A 21,328-nucleotide genomic window follows, 5' to 3' on the forward strand; every position below is an offset into this window, starting at 1 on the left:
TCTGAGAGATTAATTCTGTCGCCCTGCAGCAATGGATTACCAGTCTCGCCAACTCGATGCTCAGAGAGGCTGATGTGGCACTAATCTTTAAAGCCAGGTAATCTCTGCTGGGTATAGCTCCACGATCAGTGGGGTTCCGCCTCCAGTCCTCGCCCTCTCCCAGGTATTCTGCACTCTCTTCTCCTGCAAGGGTGGCACGACAGACCCGAGTGGCTGTAAGGCATGTAAGTCAGTAAATCTTACTCAACATTATAAGTAATATTTTTCTTCTGTAACAGAATATCCGCTCCCATCAAGGCAGTTAATGGAGGCCATCTAAGGTGCCATTTAGTTTCAGACAATAGTGAACATATTGCATTTGATAGCGTGCTTGGCACCTTCAGAGAAATTGGCTGGAATTTTTATCTAAACACCCGCCAGGAACAAGGGGGCTTGTTGGAGTGCGAAAAACACAGAAGTCCGGGTTTCCCTGACGGTGACGTCACGGACAGCTACCCCGACCGGATTGACAGGCTGGCTTCCATTCGGGTGGGGAACGCTGGACAAGAGGCCGCAACCCCACCCAAATCCAATCCCCAACCTCGTGGGGGTGATCCGAACTCCGATCCCGAACCTGGGATGGGGGAGGTCCCAACTCTGATCCCTGACCCGGGGCGGGGGGGTTCCGAACCCGAACCTGGGGTGGCGAGGTCCGAACTCCAATCCCTGAGGGGGGGGGGGGGGGGCCGTGGGGGAGCACTCCTGCTCCTCCCAGCCCGCAAGCATTGCTCCAGCCTGCCCTCGCCTTGCTGCAGCTGCCGGGAATTCCAAGGCCCGGCCACAAGTAAAGCCAGAAATCAGGTTAAATCTAAGAATCTAAGACTTCCAGCCTCATTATCGTATTTTAAAGTGCCAAACTGCCTCCTGGGAGCGAGTTGGCTGCCCATGCGCCCCACCCCCAACCACCCCCTCCTCCGTTAAAACCTCACGTGTGCGGGTTGGAGGCGGATTTCAGATTTTTAATCCTTTAGCCTCCCACCCGACTCAAACCCATCTGTTTTTGGGGTTAAAATTCCCATTAGGGGACATGCAGGGGACAGAATACCCCAGTAGTTACACAGGAGTCAAGTACATGTCCAACAGCTGTCAGGGTCCATTTTTACTGATGCGTGTTGGTTTCATTCTAAATGCCAGCCCGAGCGGGAAGTTGCTGTGGCTTCCCAGCCTGGTCAGGACCGCGGGAAAAGAATCCGGAGCCAGAGGCGGCCCAAACAGTTGTTTGATGTCCTGCGAGGCCAGGGGGAGCAGTAATGCCTCCAAGGTGAGCGATGTCCTGTCCCTTGTCACCGATGTTCTGAAATGGGTGAGAAATCGAAGGGATTTACATGGGGACAGGGAGTTAAAGTACCTCATTTCTGGAGCAGCGGGTGAGATTTTAACTCGCAACAGTTATCTACCCGCCCAAAACTGGGCCACAGCTAAAATCAGGCCTGGGGTTGGGAAAGGAATTACAATTTGAAAATCAATCCGCCATCCCTCAAAAATGGTGGCACTTCAATTTTATTCAAATTCTCCATTTAGGAGAGAAACGTTTCTAGTCGCAGGTATTTCAACTCCCTGGCCTCAATTAACTGCCGTTGGTCCACATCCCGCCAGAACAGACAGGAAAAGGGCACAGAGAGGCTGGCAGATGAAAATCGAGGGACTCTTAGCTACAAACCAACAGGCAGCCAAGTGGCAGTGAGAGAATTTGAGGAGGGTAGGGGAGTCTGGGACTTAACTTGTGGGGTCTGGAGGAACTCTCCTGCTCTTCCTGGCAGACAAAGGAAAGTTTCACACTTACCCTGGAGGGCCTTTGTCTATCTGCTGACCTACTTCAGACCTGATTCAGCCTGGCGAGAAAGCCACAGGATCTCTTCTCAGACCCCAGTTAAAATGCAATCGGGGTTAGATTGACGCAATAGATCCCTGATTTGCAGCACTTGCCTGGGCCTCCTCTGCCTACAGGTTCAAATCAGAAATGGAGGGAAAGGGTTGGGTTCCAAGCAGGTAAGTAACCTGCTTGGGAGCTTCTATGCAGACATTGGGAGATCCTACCCAGACTTAGGGAGATCCTACCTGTTATGTCTGTAATGCACTTATGAATGACTCCATGAGGCAATGTGTTGTACTCAAACTGTAGTGACCTTGGTCCTTTATTCATAACTCCAGAGTGAGGCACATGCATGGTGGGCAGGCTTTTATACTGGGCCCTGCACACCTCTATGCAGGTGACCCTCAGGTCTCCCACCGCAGTGCTCTCTGGTGGACAGCCTCTGCAACAGGGGCAAGAAACCCCAGTCTCCACCAGTTGCACCCTCCAATGGTGCCAGCATAGTATATACACAGTGTAAACCATATTGATAGTACATCAGGTAACAAGTCTCTATCTTATGCAACTATACAGTGACTACACAGAGAGAGTATATCTATAGTCTCCATATATAACACTACCCAGACACAGAGCAATCCTACACAGACTCAGGGCGATCCTACACTGCCCAGTTTCTGCTGGGCGGGTGGATAGAGTTAAAATTCGACTCCACAGTGTCTATTATGAATTGTGTACTGCTGCAAGTGCCTCTGAGCCTGATGTTAAGATAAGGGAACATCACTTTCTGTGAGCTGTCCATGTTCAGAGGTCTAAATAATGGCAGCATTTGTTCAAAGAGCAATATCACTCTGACTGAACAACGTCCTGTGTAATTTGAGTTTCACCAGTGCACTTTCTTGATTGCTTACCACTGGAGTGAAATCAGATCCTTCGTTGTGATGTTATTCCATGACGGGGAGACAGTTCACATTCCTGTTCCAGCTGGTGCTGTCAGTCTTTCCGTCTGCCAGCACTGGCTCTGTGCACGCTGTAGGGGAGGGACAGAGGGCTAACAGGGAGAAGGGTGAGGTTGCAGCCAGGTACTAGTAACTTGAACCATCTGTACAAAGCCTGGAAAGGCTGGTCTTTACCAGGGATCTCATCTGCTACTTACAAGCCTGTTTTCTCTCAGTTTCCTATTTAACTAAAATCCTTTTTTTTTTTAAAGTTAATTTCGAACAGTCAGTTCCAGATAAGCCTCGGGTTCAAGATAATTTCTCCTCTTGGCTATCTAGTCCTTTTAACTAACCAGAAAAACAATACTGAATCCTCATTTCCTTGTATACTACATTCCACAGGGAGAGCGATATGTTGCTGCCTGTCTAGTGTAAGACTACGCCACACAATGGGGCCGAAAGTGCCCCTTCCCTCAAGACCTGTTACCACTAGAAATCGGCAGCCATGCTGCGGAGTGGAATTGCCGCCATTTTGAAAATTCCATTCCTGCGGTATCCCAGCGGTGACCCGCTCCCCCCATTACCGCTCCGCTGCTGTCGATCCATCTCAAGTGTGTCATCAATGCACGCATCGCTGATGTTTCCTTCCCCCCCATCCACCGATCGCAAAATTCCTCTGAGAAAATCTTCCTCCTGCCGCTCGGTGCCACCGGCAGTTTTTTCTGCCAGTGCACTGTGCTCAAAATGGCGGTGCGGCTGCCATTAAAGGGGAGGGCCTACTTTCGCGGCCGCCATCTTATTTTTTTTTTGTCAGCCGGCTGCCATGTCTGGCTGACAATTATGCCCCGGGTTTGGCCAGGCTGTCACCAGGCAGCCCCTCTTAGGTGCCAGGCCACTGGCCCGGCCGAAACCCTCCCTGGTGGCCCAGTGGACCGAACTTCAAGAATCGCACAGGTTCTCTCCTTTAAGTGAAGGGGGGGGGTGGAAGACGTGATGACGCGCCAGCGCGATGACATCATCAGCGCCAAGCTGATGAGTGACAGCGGTAGACACGCCGCCCGCCCCCCGTGTATGAATTTCCGCTCACCACCGCACTTCCGCCCCCATTATGATTGACTTCCAATCCGCTGGAAAAAAAAAGGCTAAAGAGCAGAATTTCGCTCAAGAAGCCACCGCATCCACTGCGCCGGTAAAAACTGAAAGTTTTCGGCGGGGGGTAATTTCGGCCTCATTATGTCTTCCCCCCCCCCCAAATAATTCACAAAGGCTTCATTAATTACAAACACTTGGAATTATAGAACATGGCAGAATTATTTTTGCATGATGTTTTCATGAGTCAATCCTGCTTTGGCAGAAACACTCCCAAGTTTCTACTTTACTCAAATCAAATGGAAGGGAGTTATCGTGGGGTTTTTTTTTTTTTTTTTAAAGTATTTTTATTTTTAATCTGAAACAAACCACAAGCCTTTGTTTTGATTACTCACCAAGTCAATGCTAAAAATTCAGGAGTCTAATTCCCTGAAGAATAACTGCACTCTCAGATATGAATTTCTTCTTTTGTGTTTTCTCATTTATGTGGTGGTGACGCTTTCCAAAATTATCGGCTGATAACTCTGTTAGGTATAAGATGAACCTGATCTGAAAATCACAATGGCTGACATTTGGAATAACAGTATATGAATAATGAGAGATCTCGCATGTGGTTAAGTGTACATGCTTGGTAGGAGAAAGGGGATGTTGGACCTATGGTTTATGGTTCCCAAAGCTCTCCCCTACTGGGGTTTCCTCGTGTCATTTCTGGGTCTGTTGTAGACTAACAGAGAGATTGGCTGCAAATAAGTCAACTACACCACAATCACTGTATTATGCAACTACCTGAATGGCAGAAGGCCAACTAGATGGACCTTGGGACTTTTTTTTCCAATCAGCAATTCCTATGTTTCACTGAATTTCCCCTTTTTGCCAGTGCATTTAAATCCTGGTCCACTGTTCCAACTTTCAAGCAGCATTCCCAAATGTCCTCCAAGTTTAAAACCGATGGTGCTAAAACATATTTTTGAAGTTACAGGAATAGGGATAGAACAAGTCTGAAAGGCTTATTTTTTTAACATCTGGATTAGCATTGCTTTTTTGATGTTAGAATTTAATGGCTGTGTAAGGACAAATTGCTTGTCGATATTTAATTTATCTTGCAGCTTCTTTAGTTTATAATCTCATAACCTTGATCCTCCTGTCCTAATTTTGTAAAATATAGCTATTTATTCCATGTTAGTGATTCACTTCAATATTTTTAAATCTTGAATCCTGGAGCACACCACACCCCTGTTGTCTTTTCAAGAAAGAAGTTTATCGTACAGGCCGTGGGAAGAACATTTAAACAATGCCGGGCGGGAGGAAATCATTTTAAAGTGAGTTTATAAAAAAAGACAGAACAATTGGTTAGGTGGTTATATTTTATTGAAAAGAAAAAAAACACAATTTAGGTGAAATATTGAAAGGATTAAAAAAAACACATCGGGCTTGTACACTTGCCATCAGGAAATGAGGGTTGCTTTGCTTTTAGTCCCAGTTACTTCATGCCATTCTTTATGCGATAACAATGATTGAGAACTCGTAAAAGAAAAGTCTGGCGAGCTAGTTAGTGTTGCCAACATCTGCTTATATGTGCACGGCTGGTTACTAGCTGGATTTAAACTAGAACATAAGAGCAGAGGACTAAGAAAGGCTAATTCATTCCATCCAGTTTGTTCTTTCCTCCAGTTCGTGTTTCAGGACCTGAGCTATTTTTCAGTGTTTCCCTTATAACCCATACCAATATTCCTGATGAATTAGAAATGAACTCCGTTCCAACTCCGGTACTTCAACCTAATCAGTACTTATTGCACAAATCAACAAATCCAAGTGTGATGACGCTAAGTTTAATTTAGCGTGTGGCATCTCGAGTTTACAATCTTGTTGCTCGATTGTCCAGTACTGATTTTGCGAAATATAACCTGTTGACCACATGTTAGTGACTCACATCATTATTCTACATTCCTCGATCACACCACTCCCCCGCTACCTCTGCAGGAAGAACTTTGAAACAAATACAGAGAGGTGGAAATAATGTTCAAAGTTCGTTTATGAAAGGACAACTGATTGTTTTAAATGGTTCTATTTTATTGTAAACATTTTAGATGAAACATTGAAAAGGTAAAATCCCAGAATGGTGGAAAAGGAGGAGAGTGTACAGTTCTCACTGACTGTCCAAACCACAGAGAGACACATTTGTATTAATTACACAGCTGGCCTTTGCAACCCAGAATAAAATTAATCATTTTGTGAACATTCATTTAAAGATCCCAAATCAAGTTGGTAAATTTTCTGTCGCAAGATGTTTGTCTTTATAGTTCTCAAAATATTTCAGTCTTTTTCTTTTCAAAATATTTGTAATGGCACTTGGCTCGACCATTCTGTAGTCCAAAGTGGCTTGTGCTGGCATGTAGTCCCTCTGGGGGTGGCTCACCTCACCTGCCTTGCCCATGTGTGGGTCGCCACAGTAAAGGTCGCAGACTATCCAACTGTGCCCAATTTTGTTTACGTGCGCACACACACACACACACAGACAGGAATCAGTGGGTGGCATTCAAAAGAGCAGGCATCCGGGCTCATTTTCCCCTTCGGTGGCACCGCGGCCAACTGCCCTGGCTGACATTGGCAAACTCAGCACAGACTGGGGTTTGAACCTGGACCTTTCTGTTCAGTATGGCTCAGTTCCACACAGGCCTTCTTGTACATTTACCGTCAGGGGAGGAGGGTTGCATTGCCTTTATTCTCAGTTACTTCATGCCAATCGTTATGTGATGAAAACAATTCCGAGAGCTTGTAAAAGAAAAATCTGGCAAGCTATTTAATGCTGCCAACATCTGTTTGTACGTGCATGGTTGGTTACTAGCTGGATTTAAGCTAGAACATAAGAGTAGAGGAATGAGAACGGCTAATTCAATCCATCCAGTTTGCTCCATCCTCCAAGCTCTTGTTTCAGGACCCGACCTGAATATTTTTCATTTTTCCTCTATACCGCACCCATGTTCCTGATGAAAGAGGAATTAATCCAGTTTCCTCCTAAATACTTCAACCTAATCAGTACTTACGGCACAAATACTTAAGTATGTAGGATCTGCTCAGTTTAATTTAGTTTGTGGCGTCTTCAGTTTATAATCATGTGCTGATTTTGCAAAATATACCCGATTACCACATGTTTACCCGCTGCCACGATCTCCGTGCACAGGAGTTTATTGTACGGACTGCAGGAAGGCCTTTTAAAAAAATAACTGGGAGAAGAAATCATGTTTAAATTACTTCATATACAAAAAAAACTGACTCGTTGTTTTAGATGGTTATATTTTATTGAAAGAAAGACAGACATTCCATTTTGGTGAAATATTAAAAGGGTAAAAAATCCCAAAATTAAAGAAATGGAGGTTAGTGCAAAATTCTCACTGTATTTGTATTTTGCTCACAGGTGATTTATTGGGGGTCCTTCTTATAAGTTTTTCTGGTGATTTGGATTTTTTTTACCCCTTCGATTTTCTCCCCTAATCTCAATAGTAGACATTCTTCAAGTGTGAGCGTAGACAGTCGGCTATTTGATAGTGGGATGGGGGAGGGGAGGGGACATCAGCAGAACTAATCCTGTCCTCACTTGACATGCACATAGCACAGTTTCCAGCAAAAGTCACGAGACAGCAGTCAAGCGTAGGAACTCGGGCAGATTTTCCCTCACACACGGGTGGCTGAGACCAACTAACTCATCTCTGCACTGCCCTGACTGAGATTTGCTAACAAGCATAGATTCAGGGATCTCCCTGGTCTGTGTGTCACGGTTTCAAACAAGGCAGTGTGGGAGATCCTAGTGGTTTTATTGTTTCGAAAGGAAAATGGGCACTTTAGTGACACACATTTAGTGCAAAGATGTTCGCACTGCACTTCACCACGTTCAGTCGATCGCATGCTTTAGTTTGCCAGCTTCCATTCTGTTGCTTAAATGTGAGACACCACGACCTAACTCACAGAAAACGAAAACCATCATTGCAGCACCAAAATGTCACTGCACATTGTACTGTCACATGTCTTATACCCGTCCTCTGCAATGAGCCCCCTTTCAAATCACTTTAACTAATGGTTTACAGAATAAATAAGGCCATTTTTTTCTACTTGAAAAATGGTGAATCTTTGTGGGAAATACTTATTTTTTAACGGAGGGGGCTCATTTATGGGGGATAAAATGCACTATTTAAATAGCCTGAATAATCATTGCTCTCTGGGTTTTCAAACTGTCCTGAGCAATAGTCATCCTGTTCTAATGTTAACTGATCCAATTCCTCATCTGAAGTCGAAGGGCGAGTAAGGATAATCCGAGGCATCTTGGGAACACAGTTAGGATCAGGATAGGAAGTGATGAAGCAAGAAAATCAGGTACAAGTATTAAGGGGAAAAAAAATTGAAATACACACAAGGAGGAAACAGAAAAAACAAAAATTAAAATTAAAGTGATTGTACATAAACAAGATACTTTCAACACAAACATGAATGATCACATCTTAAAAATATTAAAGCAAAATTATACACAATGGAAGGCAGAAGAAGAAATACTTTGAATTAGAATTCCTCACTTCAAATAACTGCTGCATCCCTTTTAAAACCAGTTTACTATACGCCAATAGTTTTCTGCTGGCATATTCCATCTCCATTCTTAATTGACCCTGCTGAGGGATTTAATGCCTGCAGAGGGTGAGACTGAGCCTTTAATCAAAAACCACACAATATGGAAGGAAAGCTAAATACAAGCTGTGGGAGTAGACAAAACTATTTGAAAATGTAATGGCAGTTCAGATCAATTAAACTATCACAACCCCACCCCCACCGATTATATCAATATTTTTCAAACCGACATTTAGTCTACTGTTTGCTCACTTCACAGAGTTAAAGGTAATAAATTATTTTGAGATCAGCTACCTCATGAAAGCACACAGTGTTCTGGTTGATTAAGATCATACTAATAAACAAGAAACTGCGGAAAGGATAGTGGCTTTGACCTGTTTTCATCAAGTATGGAATGATAATGCTGAAGAATGGAACATGGCCCACCCTTCCCACCGAGGAGCCTCATCAAGCACCAGTCAAAACAGATATATTTACAGATTAGTTCCAGTTCAGAGCTCTCTCAATTTACCTCAAGTCTAATCGCATCAGATACATATTGGATACATTTCATTCTTTTCCTCATGGCCATGTTGAGAGAGATTGCTCAGTATGGTTCTGAATTACGGCCAGTTATGTATGTATTGTGAACTGCTCTCAGGCGCCAGAGAGAACAGACTCGTACCCCATGAGCTCGGACTGGTTTTGAGCTCAGTCCTGAAAAATGGAACAGTAGTGTTCCCACCGAACGTGTCCCCCAGCCCCGTTTGATGATAAAGCTCATCTAAAATTAGCATACAACATAGCAAAAAAATCTAAAGTCCACAGAGCGAAACATCATCACAAGATTCTCAATGCAATCCAACAATTTAATCAGATATAGAGTTAAAAAGAAACCTGCAACATCAACAGTTGATCAGTTTTTAAACCCCTATTTCTCCCCATTCACTGTGAATCTCCCTCCAGTTGGAAGGGAAGAATTGGTCTTGCCAATCAAATGCTGCTCTGTGAACACCCAAAAGAATGTACGGTTCAAACTGCTGTCAGTTTTTACGCACCCCTCTCCCCACCTCCTCCCCTCGGAGGTGAGAAGGCCTAATTGAGGTACATATTCCAGCCAAGGGCTGACAAAGTGCACCAGACGAGGCACGTTGAGCTGACAGCAATTGAATCGACAACCTTTGGGTTTAAGAGACCTGCCACAGACTCCCAAAAGTGCTTGTCTGAAGCACATACAAAAGATTATTTCAGCAGCGGGAACTAATATTTAATTGTTCTACAACAGAGATTTTTTTTCAAGAATGGCATCGGAGGACTGAGTGCAAAAAACCCCATAAAGCTGTTGGTAAAGAACATCTTTACAATTTCATCGCACACAGCCCACAGAGGAAATCTTCCTCACCAACAGCAAACTGGGCAAAAGAAACACCAGTAAACATAAATTCGCTCATATGTTTCTTGCTTTCTCTAGCTTAAATTGTTTGCCTTTATCATGTATGTATGCTTGAGGATACTAGTCACCGGGGGCGCCACTGTCGGAGGTCATTGGGCTGTACGCACGTGCGCGTGGGCCAGGTATATAAAGCAAGCCATGTAATGTAGGCACTTTGGGCCGGAATAAAGTTGAGCCAGGTTTGTACCTGAGTGACTTTACAGTATTCAGTCTATCGAGTTATTAAATGCACAACATTTGGCGACGAGGTAACTCAAGAACCTTCGCATGCAAAATGAGCACCATTGGAATTCTGGAGAGATTCATGGAGGGAGGGGACTGGTCGGATTTTATCGATCGCCTGGACCAGTACTTCGTGGCCAACAAAATGGAGGAAGCTACTGACGCAGTTAGGGGCAGGGCGGTTTTCCTCACTGCGGTCTGAAAATCTATGGCCTCAAAGAATCTCCTCTCGCCTGCATGTCCAACGGACAAGGACTATGAGGAATTGTGCGCTCTGGTACGTGACCATCTCAAATCAAAAGGCGGCATCATCTCACGCTATCGATTCTACACGCATGTTCGTTCTGAGGGCCAGGATGTGTCGGAATTTGTCCCCGTCTTGCTGGGCCATGTAAGTTCGAAGACATTTTGGGAGACATGCTGCGAGATTTCTTCGTAATAGGAATCAACCACGAGGTGATCCTCCAGAAGTTATTGGCTGCGGAGACGCTGGATTTGAGCAAGGCCATCGCGATTGCCCAGGCATGCATGACGACGGATGATCATTTGAGGCAGATATCATCGAAGAGTCGGAGCTTCACGGCGAGCACTGTAAACAAGATTGTGTCATCGTATGTCAGAGCTGCTTATGGCAGGGCCTACTCGACTGCGTATGCAAAACCTGTAGCTGCTCAAAGTCCGCCAATGGGTACGAATCCGATTTCACCCTGCTGGCGTTGTGGGGGCAATCATTGGCATCATCAGTGTCATTTTAAACTACTTCTGTAAAGGCTGTTCAAAAGTGGGGCACCTTCAGCGAATGTGTCCACAACTGAACAAGCGTGCTGCGACTCACCACGTGGATGATGACGACTGGTCCAACGCAGACCTGGATATGCAACCCGAGATAACCGAGGAAGTGTATGGACTGTATTCGTTCCTGACAAAGAGCCAACTGATAATGGTTAATGTGAAACTAAATGGCAGCCGGTATCGATGGAATTGGACACGGGTGCGAGTCAGTTGATAATGAGCCGAAGGACATTCGACAAGCTGTGGGACACTAAGGCTGTGAAGTCTAAGCTGAGTCCAGTCAATGCCAAGTTGCGTACTTACACCAAAGAATCATACCGGTGATTGGCAGTGCAGTAGTCAAGGTGTCATATGATGGTGTGGTTCATGATCTACCATTATGGATCGTTCCAGGAAATGGTCCAATGCTGTTCGGCAGGAATTGGCTCAAAAAAAATCAAATGGAATTGGAATGATATCAAAGCATTGCCATTGGTGGATGACACCTCATGTGCTCAAGTGGTGAGCAAGTTTCCCTCGCTGTTTGAACTGGGCATCAGCAATTTCACGGGAGCCAAGGTGCAGATTCACCTGGACTCGGGTGCAAGACCCGTCCATCACAAAGCTCAGGCTGTTCCGTACATGATGAGGGAGAAGGTTGAAATTAAGCTAGACAGACTCCAAAGTGAAGGGGTCATATCACCGGTCGAACTTAACGAATAGGCCAGTCCCATTGTTCCTGTGTTGAAGAATGATGGCACTGTCAGGATTTGTGGAGACTACAAGGTTACGATCAACCGATTTTCGAAACAGAATCAGTACCCATTACCGAAGGCTGATGACCTGTTTGCAACGCTAGCCGGTGGGAAGTCATTCACTAAACTGGATCTGATGTTGACCGAAATGACACAGGAGCTCGTTAAAGAAACTTATGTACATCAACACTAAAAGGACTGTTTATCTACAACAGGTGTCCTTTTGGAATTCGCTCGGCTGTAGCCATATTTTAGAGGAATATGGAGAGTCTACTGAAGTCCATCCCCAGAACCATCGTTATTTCAAGATGACATTCTGGTCACAGGTCGTGACACTGCCGAACACCTGAACAAGCTTGAACTGGTTCTACATCATCTGGACAAAGTGGGACTCGGGCTGAAACGTTCGAAGTTCATCTTCATGGCACCGGAGGTCGAATTTCTGGGGAGGAAGATTGCTGCTGATGGCATCAGGCCTACGGATTTGAAAACCAAGGCCATCAAAAATGCACCCAGGCCTCGGAATGTGACGGAGCTGCGTTCGTTCCTTGGTCTACTCAACTACTTCGGTAATTTCTTACCTAGATTGAACACTTTATTACAGCCTGCTCAGAAAAGGCAACAACTGGGTTTGGAGTGTGTCTCAAGATAGAGCTTTCGAGAAAGCTACCAATCTGCTTTGCTCTAACAAGTTGTTGGTACATTATGATCCGTGTAAGCATCTTGTATTGGCCTGTGATGCTTCATCATATGGGGTTGGCTGCGTGTTCCAACAAGCTAATGAGTCAGGTAAACGACAACCTGTTGTGTATGCTTCGAAAAGTTTGTCAAAGGTGGAAAAAGCAGCTTTAACCTGTGTGTACGTGGTTAAAAAGATGCATCAGTACCTGTTTGGTCTTCGTTTTGAACTCGAAACGGATCAGGCCATTCATTTCATTGTTTTTGGAAAACAAAGTTATCAATACCAATGCATCGTCCCGCATCCAGAGGTGGGCGCTGACATTATCTGCCTATGATTATGTCATTCGCCATAGACCTGCACCGAGAATAGTGCTGATTCACTGAGCCGCCTGCCTTTGCCCACACTGGAGGTGGAGATGCCACAACCTGCAGACCTACTGTTAGTTATGGACGCTTTTGAGAGTGAAGGAACCCCAGTCACTGCTCAACAAGTTAAGACCTGGACCAAACAGGACCCGATTTTATCGGTTGTAAAACGTTGTGTCCTTAGTGGTGATTGGTCTGCTATACCTATGGAAAAGGGTGATGAGACCAAACCTTACAACCATCGCAAAGACAAACTATCCGTTCAGTCAGATTTTTTACTGTGGGATAATTGTGTTATGCCTAAGAAAGGAGAGAGAAATTTGTACATGATCTACAGAGCACTCACCCCAGTATTGTCATGATGAAAGCCATCGCCAGGTCTCGCGTATGGTGTCCTGGAATTGACTCTGATCTGGAATCATGTGTGCATCAGTGCAACACTTGCATGCAGCTAAGTAAAGTACCAGCGGAATCTCCGCTGAGTCTGTGGTCGTGGTCATCTAAAACATGGTCGAGGATCCACATCGACTTTGTGGGTCCTTTCCTGGGCAAGATGTTTTTTGTTGTGGTGGATGCATATTCCAAGTGGATAGAGCGTATAATCATGTCATCCAGTACATCAACAGCTACCATTGAGAGCCTTCGTGTCATGTTTGCTACTCATGGTCTGCCTGACATCATTGTGAGCGACAATGGACCTTGCTTCACAAGTCTGGAGTTTCAAGAGTTCATGAAACTCAATTAAGAAGTCAGTATCATTCAAACCTGCTTCTAATGGTCAAGCAGAGCGTGCTGTCCAAACAATCAAACAGAGTATGAAACATGTAACTCAGGGTTCACTGCAGACTCGCTTGTCATGCATATTGCTTAGTTACAGGGCAAGACCTCACACGCTTACCGGGGTCTCCCCTGCTGAAGAGTTCTCAAGACCAAGCTCTCTCTCGTCCATCCTGACTTGAACGATCGTGTTGAAAACAGAGGTCAAAATCAGCAGTGGTATCATGATCGCACTGCTGTGTCACGTGACATCTTTGTTAACGATCCTGTGTATGTGCTAAATTATGGTCAAGGTCCCAAGTGAGTCACCGGTACTGTTATGGTCAAGGAGGGTAACAGTGTTTATTGTCATGCTCAAGAATGGGCAAACATACAGGAATCATGTTGATCAGATAAAGCTGCGGCACACGGATGAACTGGAACAAGTTGAGGAAAATACGATCAGTAACCAACCAACCTATATTCATTCATCAGAGAACTCCGCCATCATCAATGAATCTGGACTTTCAGTCTCTGACATGGTCATTGCCACTCCCATCAGATTGGCTACCCAGCCTCCAATCATAACTGACTCAGAACGTTCGCCCAGAACTGGAGTTGAACTGAGATGATCAATTCGTGAGCGGAAAGCCCCGTAACCATCTTAACTTGTAAAAAGACTGATGCTAAGATCTTGAAGGGGGATGTTGTCATGTATGTATGCTTAGGGTTACTAGCCAACTGGGGACGCCACTGTCGGAGGTCATTGGGCTGTACGCACATGTATGCGGGCCAGGTATATAAAGCAAGCCACCACGTAATGTAGGCACTTTGGGTTGGAATAAAGTTGAGCCAGGTTTGCACCTGAGTGATTTTACAGTATTCAGTCTATCGAGTTATCACATAAACAGCCTTTTTTTCCTGATATAATCCTTCTTCGAGTTAGTTTTCATGATCTATTATTGGAAACAGATTTTTTCAACCCCTGATGGTGTTGCTGGAGGGATTGAAAGAATACATTTTTTTCCCACCTATAAATTGTCCCCACCTGCTTTCAGCCACTGGAATTAAGTGCTATGTCTACCCAGTGGATTTTATGCACTGTGTTGGCCATATTTTTCAGGCACCAGTAACACCTAGAGAACAATGTGTCCCAATGGCTCAAGAAATGCATGCACCACCTGCTGTGGCATTGATGGGCACGAACCAGCAAGGACCCAGGTTATAACCTCAGCCTGCGCTGAAGTAGCTTCTCTTAGCTGGGATGTCAAAGGGACCAGTACATTTGGCCTCATCATCCCCGAGGTGTTGGGGGGGGGGGGGGGGGGGAGGAGGAGTGGGGGGGGGAACACAAAGGTGAGTGTGGTTTCGATTGCTATCCAATGACTCCTGCTGGAAATTGCAGCTACACGCGCTCGGTCTAAGGACATGATTGAGTTTTGGCTATGGTGTCGCATGCTTGCCGAAACACACCGTCTAGATTCACACACGAGAGCTGCTGGAACTTGTGAAACTTATGGCATGAGCCATACTTGACCATAAAGATAATTTAACATTTGGTTGAAAAGCAGGTATGGTTATGGGGAAAATTATACCATTGGCCATTTTTGAGAACAGTATCTAGCATGATCCTTGTATTAGTGCACTGTACACTGTGTGCTTAAACATTTTCTTACGATCTAAGCTAATAATTTTAATAAAGAATCATTGGTCTACCACAAGCATAGCTGGAACAAAACCTATTATTATAGTGGTGGTCAATTGGTTACGTCGACAGTTCAAACACTTTGTCTACACCTCCAAGACTTAATACCCTCAAACCACAGGAAAACACTGCTACTCACTGGCATTGAATGATTCACGATACGGAACGAGGTGCTTTTTTGTGGCATCTCACTTGCAGAATTAACGGTGCGATTTTCCGATGTCATAAATCCCTAATAAAAGAAAGAAAAGGCCACTGAGCTGTTGCGTATAAATATTACTGGTCAGAGTCTGTACAAAATCAGTACTAACCCCAGTGATTGGGTATTGGGCTGACTGCAGCACCACCTTGTGGAATCAACATAGACAGAACTCAAAGCAGTTGTCACAGAGAACATCATAGAAACATAGAAACATAGAAACATAGAAAATAGGTGCAGGAGTAGGCCATTCGGCCCTTCTAGCCTGCACCGCCATTCAATGAGTTCATGGCTGAACATTCAACTTCAGTACCCCATTCCTGCTTTCTCGCCATACCCCTTGATCCCCCTAGCAGTAAGGACCTCATCTAACTCCTTTTTGAATATATTTAGTGAATTGGCCTCAACAACTTTCTGTGGTAGAGAATTCCACAGGTTCACCACTCTCTGGGTGAAGAAGTTCCTCCGCATCTCGGTCCTAAATGGCTTACCCCTTATCCTTAGACTGTGATCCCTGGTTCTGGACTTCCCCAACATTGGGAACATTCTTCCTGCATCTAACCTGTCTAACCCCGTCAGAATTTTATATGTTTCTATGAGGTCCCCTCTCATTCTTCTGAACTCCAGTGAATACAAGCCCAGTTGATCCAGTCTTTCTTGATAGGTCAGTCCCGCCATCCCGGGAATCAGTCTGGTGAACCTTCGCTGCACTCCCTCAATAGCAAGAATGTCCTTCCTCAGGTTAGGAGACCAAAACTGTACACAATACTCCAGGTGTGGCCTCACCAATGCCCTGTACAACTGTAGCAACACCTCCCTGCCCCTGTACTCAAATCCCCTTGCTATGAAGGCCAACATGCCATTTGCTTTCTTAACCGCCTGCTGCACCTGCATGCCAACCTTCAATGACTGATGTACCATGACACCCAGGTCTCTTTGCACCTCCCCTTTTCCTAATCTGTCACCATTCAGATAATAGTCTGTCTCTCTGTTTTTACCACCAAAGTGGATAACCTCACATTTATCCACATTATACTTCATCTGCCATGCATTTGCCCACTCACCTAACCTATCCAAGTCGCTCTGCAGCCTCACAGCATCCTCCTCGCAGCTCACACTGCCACCCAACTTAGTGTCATCCGCAAATTTGGAGATACTACATTTAATCCCCTCATCTAAATCATTAATGTACAGTGTAAACAGCTGGGGCCCCAGCACAGAACCTTGCGGTACCCCACTAGTCACTGCCTGCCATTCTGAAAAGTACCCATTTACTCCTACTCTTTGCTTCCTGTCTGACAAGCAGTTCTCAATCCATGTCAGTACACTACCCCCAATCCCATGTGCTCTAACTTTGCACATCAATCTCTTGTGTGGGACCTTGTCGAACGCCTTCTGAAAGTCCAAATATACCACATCAACTGGTTCTCCCTTATCCACTCTACTGGAAACATCCTCAAAAAATTCCAGAAGATTTGTCAAGCATGATTTCCCTTTCACAAATCCATGCTGACTTGGACCTATCATGTCACCTCTTTCCAAATGCACTGCTATGACATCCTTAATAATTGATTCCATCATTTTACCCACTACCGATGTCAGGCTGACCGGTCTATAATTCCCTGTTTTCTCTCTCCCTCCTTTTTTAAAAAGTGGGGTTACATTGGCTACCCTCCACTCCATAGGAACTGATCCAGAGTCAATGGAATGTTGGAAAATGACTGTCAACGCATCCACTATTTCCAAGGCCACCTCCTTAAGTACTCTGGGATGCAGTCCATCAGGCCCTGGGGATTTATCGGCCTTCAATCCCATCAATTTCCCCAACACAATTTCCCGGCTAATAAGGATTTCCCTCAGTTCCTCCTCCTTACTAGACCCCCCGACCCCTTTTATAACCGGAAGGTTGTTCGTGTCCTCCTTCGTGAATACCGAACCAAAGTACTTGTTCAATTGGTCCGCCATTTCTTTGTTCCCCGTTATGACTTCCCCTGATTCTGACTGCAGGGGACCTACGTTTGTCTTTACTAACCTTTTTCTCTTTACATATCTATAGAAACTTTTGCAATCCGTCTTAATGTTCCCTGCAAGCTTCTTCTCATACTCCATTTTCCCTGCCCTAATCAAACCCTTTGTCCTCCTCTGCTGAGTTCTAAATTTCTCCCAGTCCCCAGGTTCGCTGCTATTTCTGGCCAATTTGTATGCCACTTCCTTGGCTTTAATACTATCCCTGATTTCCCTTGATAGCCACGGTTGAGCCACCTTCCCTTTTTTATTTCTATGCCAGACAGGAATGTACATTTGCCAGCTTTACCACCAAGGATTCAGGTAAGTAAAACTGAACCTATTTATTTAACTGTATTGAGCTCTTCTTTCTCATACTCACCAATTCTGGTTTCCCTAATGGCTCAGTCCCTCATCATCATAGGCATTCCCTCGAATCGAGGATGACTTGCCTCCACGTCAGAAAGTTCACAGGTGTTGCAATGAAGGACCTAATATTCCAGGTCCCAAATTAAATCTTGAAGGGTGGAAGATGCCTGTGTGTGGATTTTTTTTAATGTGTGGTGGCCGTTGCACACCAGCCACCACACGGGCTTGACAGAGCTAGGTCTTGGTCCAGTAGCAAGGATTAACCAAGACGACTGGAGACCAGCTCTGCTGCACGGACCTAGTGCGCACACATATCGCAGTGTGGGCTGGCCCGTGCTGCCCCTGGGCCTCTTCTGGGCCCCGAACATGTCCCTCTACAATCTCTCGCTGCTCCTTCGCCCCGACCTCGCCACTCCTGCTATATCTGCCCATGCTCCAATCACCAACCTGGACCGACACTGACTTCACACATCAGAAAGGCCCAAATTTAATCTCTGAATTGTCTAATTTCACTGGTGAGAGTGATGCTCGTTAAAATTGTCCTCAACACTTTCAAGGTAAGAAGCAGAAAAATCAGCAGAGACAAGTGCTCTTGGTTGCTATCCAATGACCCCCTAAAATCAGCATGTGTGAAGGTATTCAGCCTCCAGGCTCACATGTGGAGACGGTAGGAGCTGTCAGTGCTCATTTAGATGTACTCAACAAATATTTAGGAGATGAGGACAAGGAAAGTGAATTGGAATGAGGGAGGGGCGAAGAAACTAGCTAAGGTCAGAATGAGTTTACTTAATTCTGAGCTTTACTTAGAAAGACTTACATTTATAACACACCTTTCACGACCACCGGACATCTCAAAGCACTTTAAAGCCAATGAAGTGCTTTTGGAGTGTAGTCACTGTTGTAATGTGGGAAACGAGGCAGCCAATTTGCGCACAGCAAGCTCCCACAACAGCAACGTGATAATGATCAGATAATCTGTTCTTGTTATGTTGATTGAGGGATAAATATTGGCCAGGACACTGGGGATAACTTCGCAATAGAGACATGGGATCTTTTACATCCACCTGAGAGAGCCGACGGGGCCTCGGTTTAACGTCTCATCCAAAAGACGGGCTTACCAAGCTACTTCCGTTGCATGTAGTTGCCATCCTTTCTTCAAGAGAGACACCCTCCGAGTCTGGTTCCTTGTTACTGGCAGCTGGATGAGTTATAAAGGTGGAACGCTCATTCTGATGTGGTCGGATGCTGCCTGCCTCACCACTGTTCGAGTTGGAGGCAACTGTGCCATCAGTTGTCACCGCCCTGTCCCTCAAAATAACTATCTTAATCACAGCCCCGGAATTCCTCAGAGCATTCACTGCTTCATGATGGGTAACATTTTGTAGACTTATTCCACTGACCTGCAAAGACAGAGACCATACTAACAGTTATTATTGGCCATTTTGGAAGTTCCTGTAAATAGAGGATGGTGAATATTACATTATTAAATACAATCGGACCAACTTTTCTCTGGTCGCTGCCCCATTTCTTGGGAAGAACAAAAATTGGCAAGTCACATCCTGCTATGTCATCGGGCGGTCCTTGATATAGACATCCCCGTCCCAGGGGAGCCTTATTTAAAATCGAGGTCCTACGCTCATTGTGATCTTTGTGGACCCATTGGTGACACACGAGCATGTCCTACGCCCTTTGGTCCAAGGCGTGGAGCAGCCTAACCAGGGACCACCCCAGGCCACTCCATAAAGGCTGCAATTTTTATTTTCCCTCATTTTTGTGCGGCCAGGAGGAGGAGGAGTGGGAGTGTTCTTCCAGGCCCCATAAATACACACTCGGGCCTGCTCACCGTCTCCGCATGGCTCCCCACAGGACCCTCTGCCCCCACAATCCCCCAGGTCAGTACAGTCAGCAAGCTCGGAGTAGGAACCGGCCAATTACCCAGCTTCTACCACCAGCCTTGACGTGCCACCCACAGCTCCTCGGCCACATGTTCCCGAGGCCCGACCACCAAGATGGTTTGGGACCCAGAGCCTCGCTCGTGGCAAACGGCCCGACCGCAAATCCCACCACCTGCCCGGTAACCACAGCAACCCAAAGTACCCGACCGCCCCTCCCGCCACCAACACCTCCGAACCACCACACCCCACCCCACCCCCAACCCCCCCCCATTACCCCCATCCCAACCCCAACTAATGTCAAAGTCACAACTAAGTTCTACAGGTTTCCTCACTTGTTCAATCAACATAATTTTCCAACAGCTTCACTAGCATCATTCCAGTCAAACAATATTGGTGTTTGACTTTTGTGCAGAATAGTTTAAAAGACCAACAATATGAAGCAGTATGTCATAACATCCCAAGATGCTTATGGCAGATGTCAGCCCAATACATGTGAAATCACCAGTTGATGATTAGGGATGGCTTTCTAGACCAATGTATCGAGGGACTAACTAGAGAGAGCTGACCATCCTAGACTGGGTGTTGTGTAATGAGAGAGGACTAATTAGCAATCTTGTTGTGCGAGGCCCCCTGGGGAAGAGTACCATAATATGGTAGAATTCAATATTAAGATGGAGAGTGACAGTGTTAATTCAGAGACTAGGGCCCTGAACTTAAGGAAAGGTAACGTTGATGGTATGAGATGTGAATTGGCTAGGATAGACTGGCAAATAATACTTAAAGGGTTGACAGTGGATAGGCAATGGCAGACATTTATAGATTACATGGATGAACTTCAACAATTGTACATCCCTGTCTGGAGTAAAAAATAAAAAGGGGAAGGTGGCTCAACCATGGCTAACAAGGGAAATTAGGGATCGTGTTAAATCCAAGGAAGAGGCATATAAATTGGCCAGAAAAAGTAGCAAACCGGAGGACTGAGAGAAATTTAAAATTCAGCAGAGGAGGACAAAGGGTCTAATTAGGAGGTGGAAAATAAAGTATGAGAGGAAGCTTGCCGGGAACATAAAAACTGACTGCAAAAGCTTCCATAGATATGTGAAGAGAAAAAGATTAGTGAAGGCCAACGTAGGTCCTTTGCAGTCAGAATCAGGTGAATTTATAATGGGGAACAAAGAAATGGCAGACCAATTGAACAAATACTTTGGATCTGTCTTCACTAAGGAAGACACAAATAACCTTCCGGAAATACTCGGGGTTCGAGGGTCTAGCGAAAAGGAGGAACTGAAGGAAATCCTTATTAGTCAGGAAATTGTGTTACGGAAATTGATGGGATTGAAGGCCGAGAAATCCACAGGGCCTGATAGTCTGCATCCCAGAGTACTTAAGGAAGTGGCCCTAGAAACAGTGGATGCATTGGCGATCATTTTCCAACATTATATTGGCTCTGGATCAGTTCCTATGGACTGGAGGGTAGCTAATGTAACACCACTTTTAAAAAAAATGAGGGAGAGAGAAAACAGGGAATTATAGACCGGCTAGCCTGACATCGGTGGTGGGGAAAATGTTGGAATCAAATTATTAAAGATGAAATAGCAGCGCATTTTGGAAAGCAGTGACAGGATCGGTCCAAGTCAGCATGGATTTATGACAGGGAAATTATGCTTGGAAAATCTTCTAGAA

The 21,328-nt window shown here is 45.3% G+C and overlaps 1 protein-coding gene across 1 annotated transcript in view; it reads right to left on the reverse strand.

Annotated features, from left to right (window-relative positions):
- Positions 1-21,328, reverse strand: part of lrrc1 (leucine rich repeat containing 1) — a 390,137-nt gene that overhangs the window by 216,243 nt on the left and 152,566 nt on the right. Inside the window, exons 17-18 of the mRNA XM_070884885.1 lie at positions 18,869-19,150; positions 15,318-15,410 (exon numbers count right to left, since the gene is read on the reverse strand). Of these exons, the coding sequence (XP_070740986.1) occupies positions 15,318-15,410; positions 18,869-19,150 (375 nt within the window). The remainder of the gene's footprint in view (positions 1-15,317; positions 15,411-18,868; positions 19,151-21,328) is intronic.

This window comes from Pristiophorus japonicus, chromosome 7, assembly GCF_044704955.1.
Source record: "Pristiophorus japonicus isolate sPriJap1 chromosome 7, sPriJap1.hap1, whole genome shotgun sequence".
In the NCBI taxonomy this organism is placed as follows: domain Eukaryota; kingdom Metazoa; phylum Chordata; class Chondrichthyes; family Pristiophoridae; genus Pristiophorus; species Pristiophorus japonicus.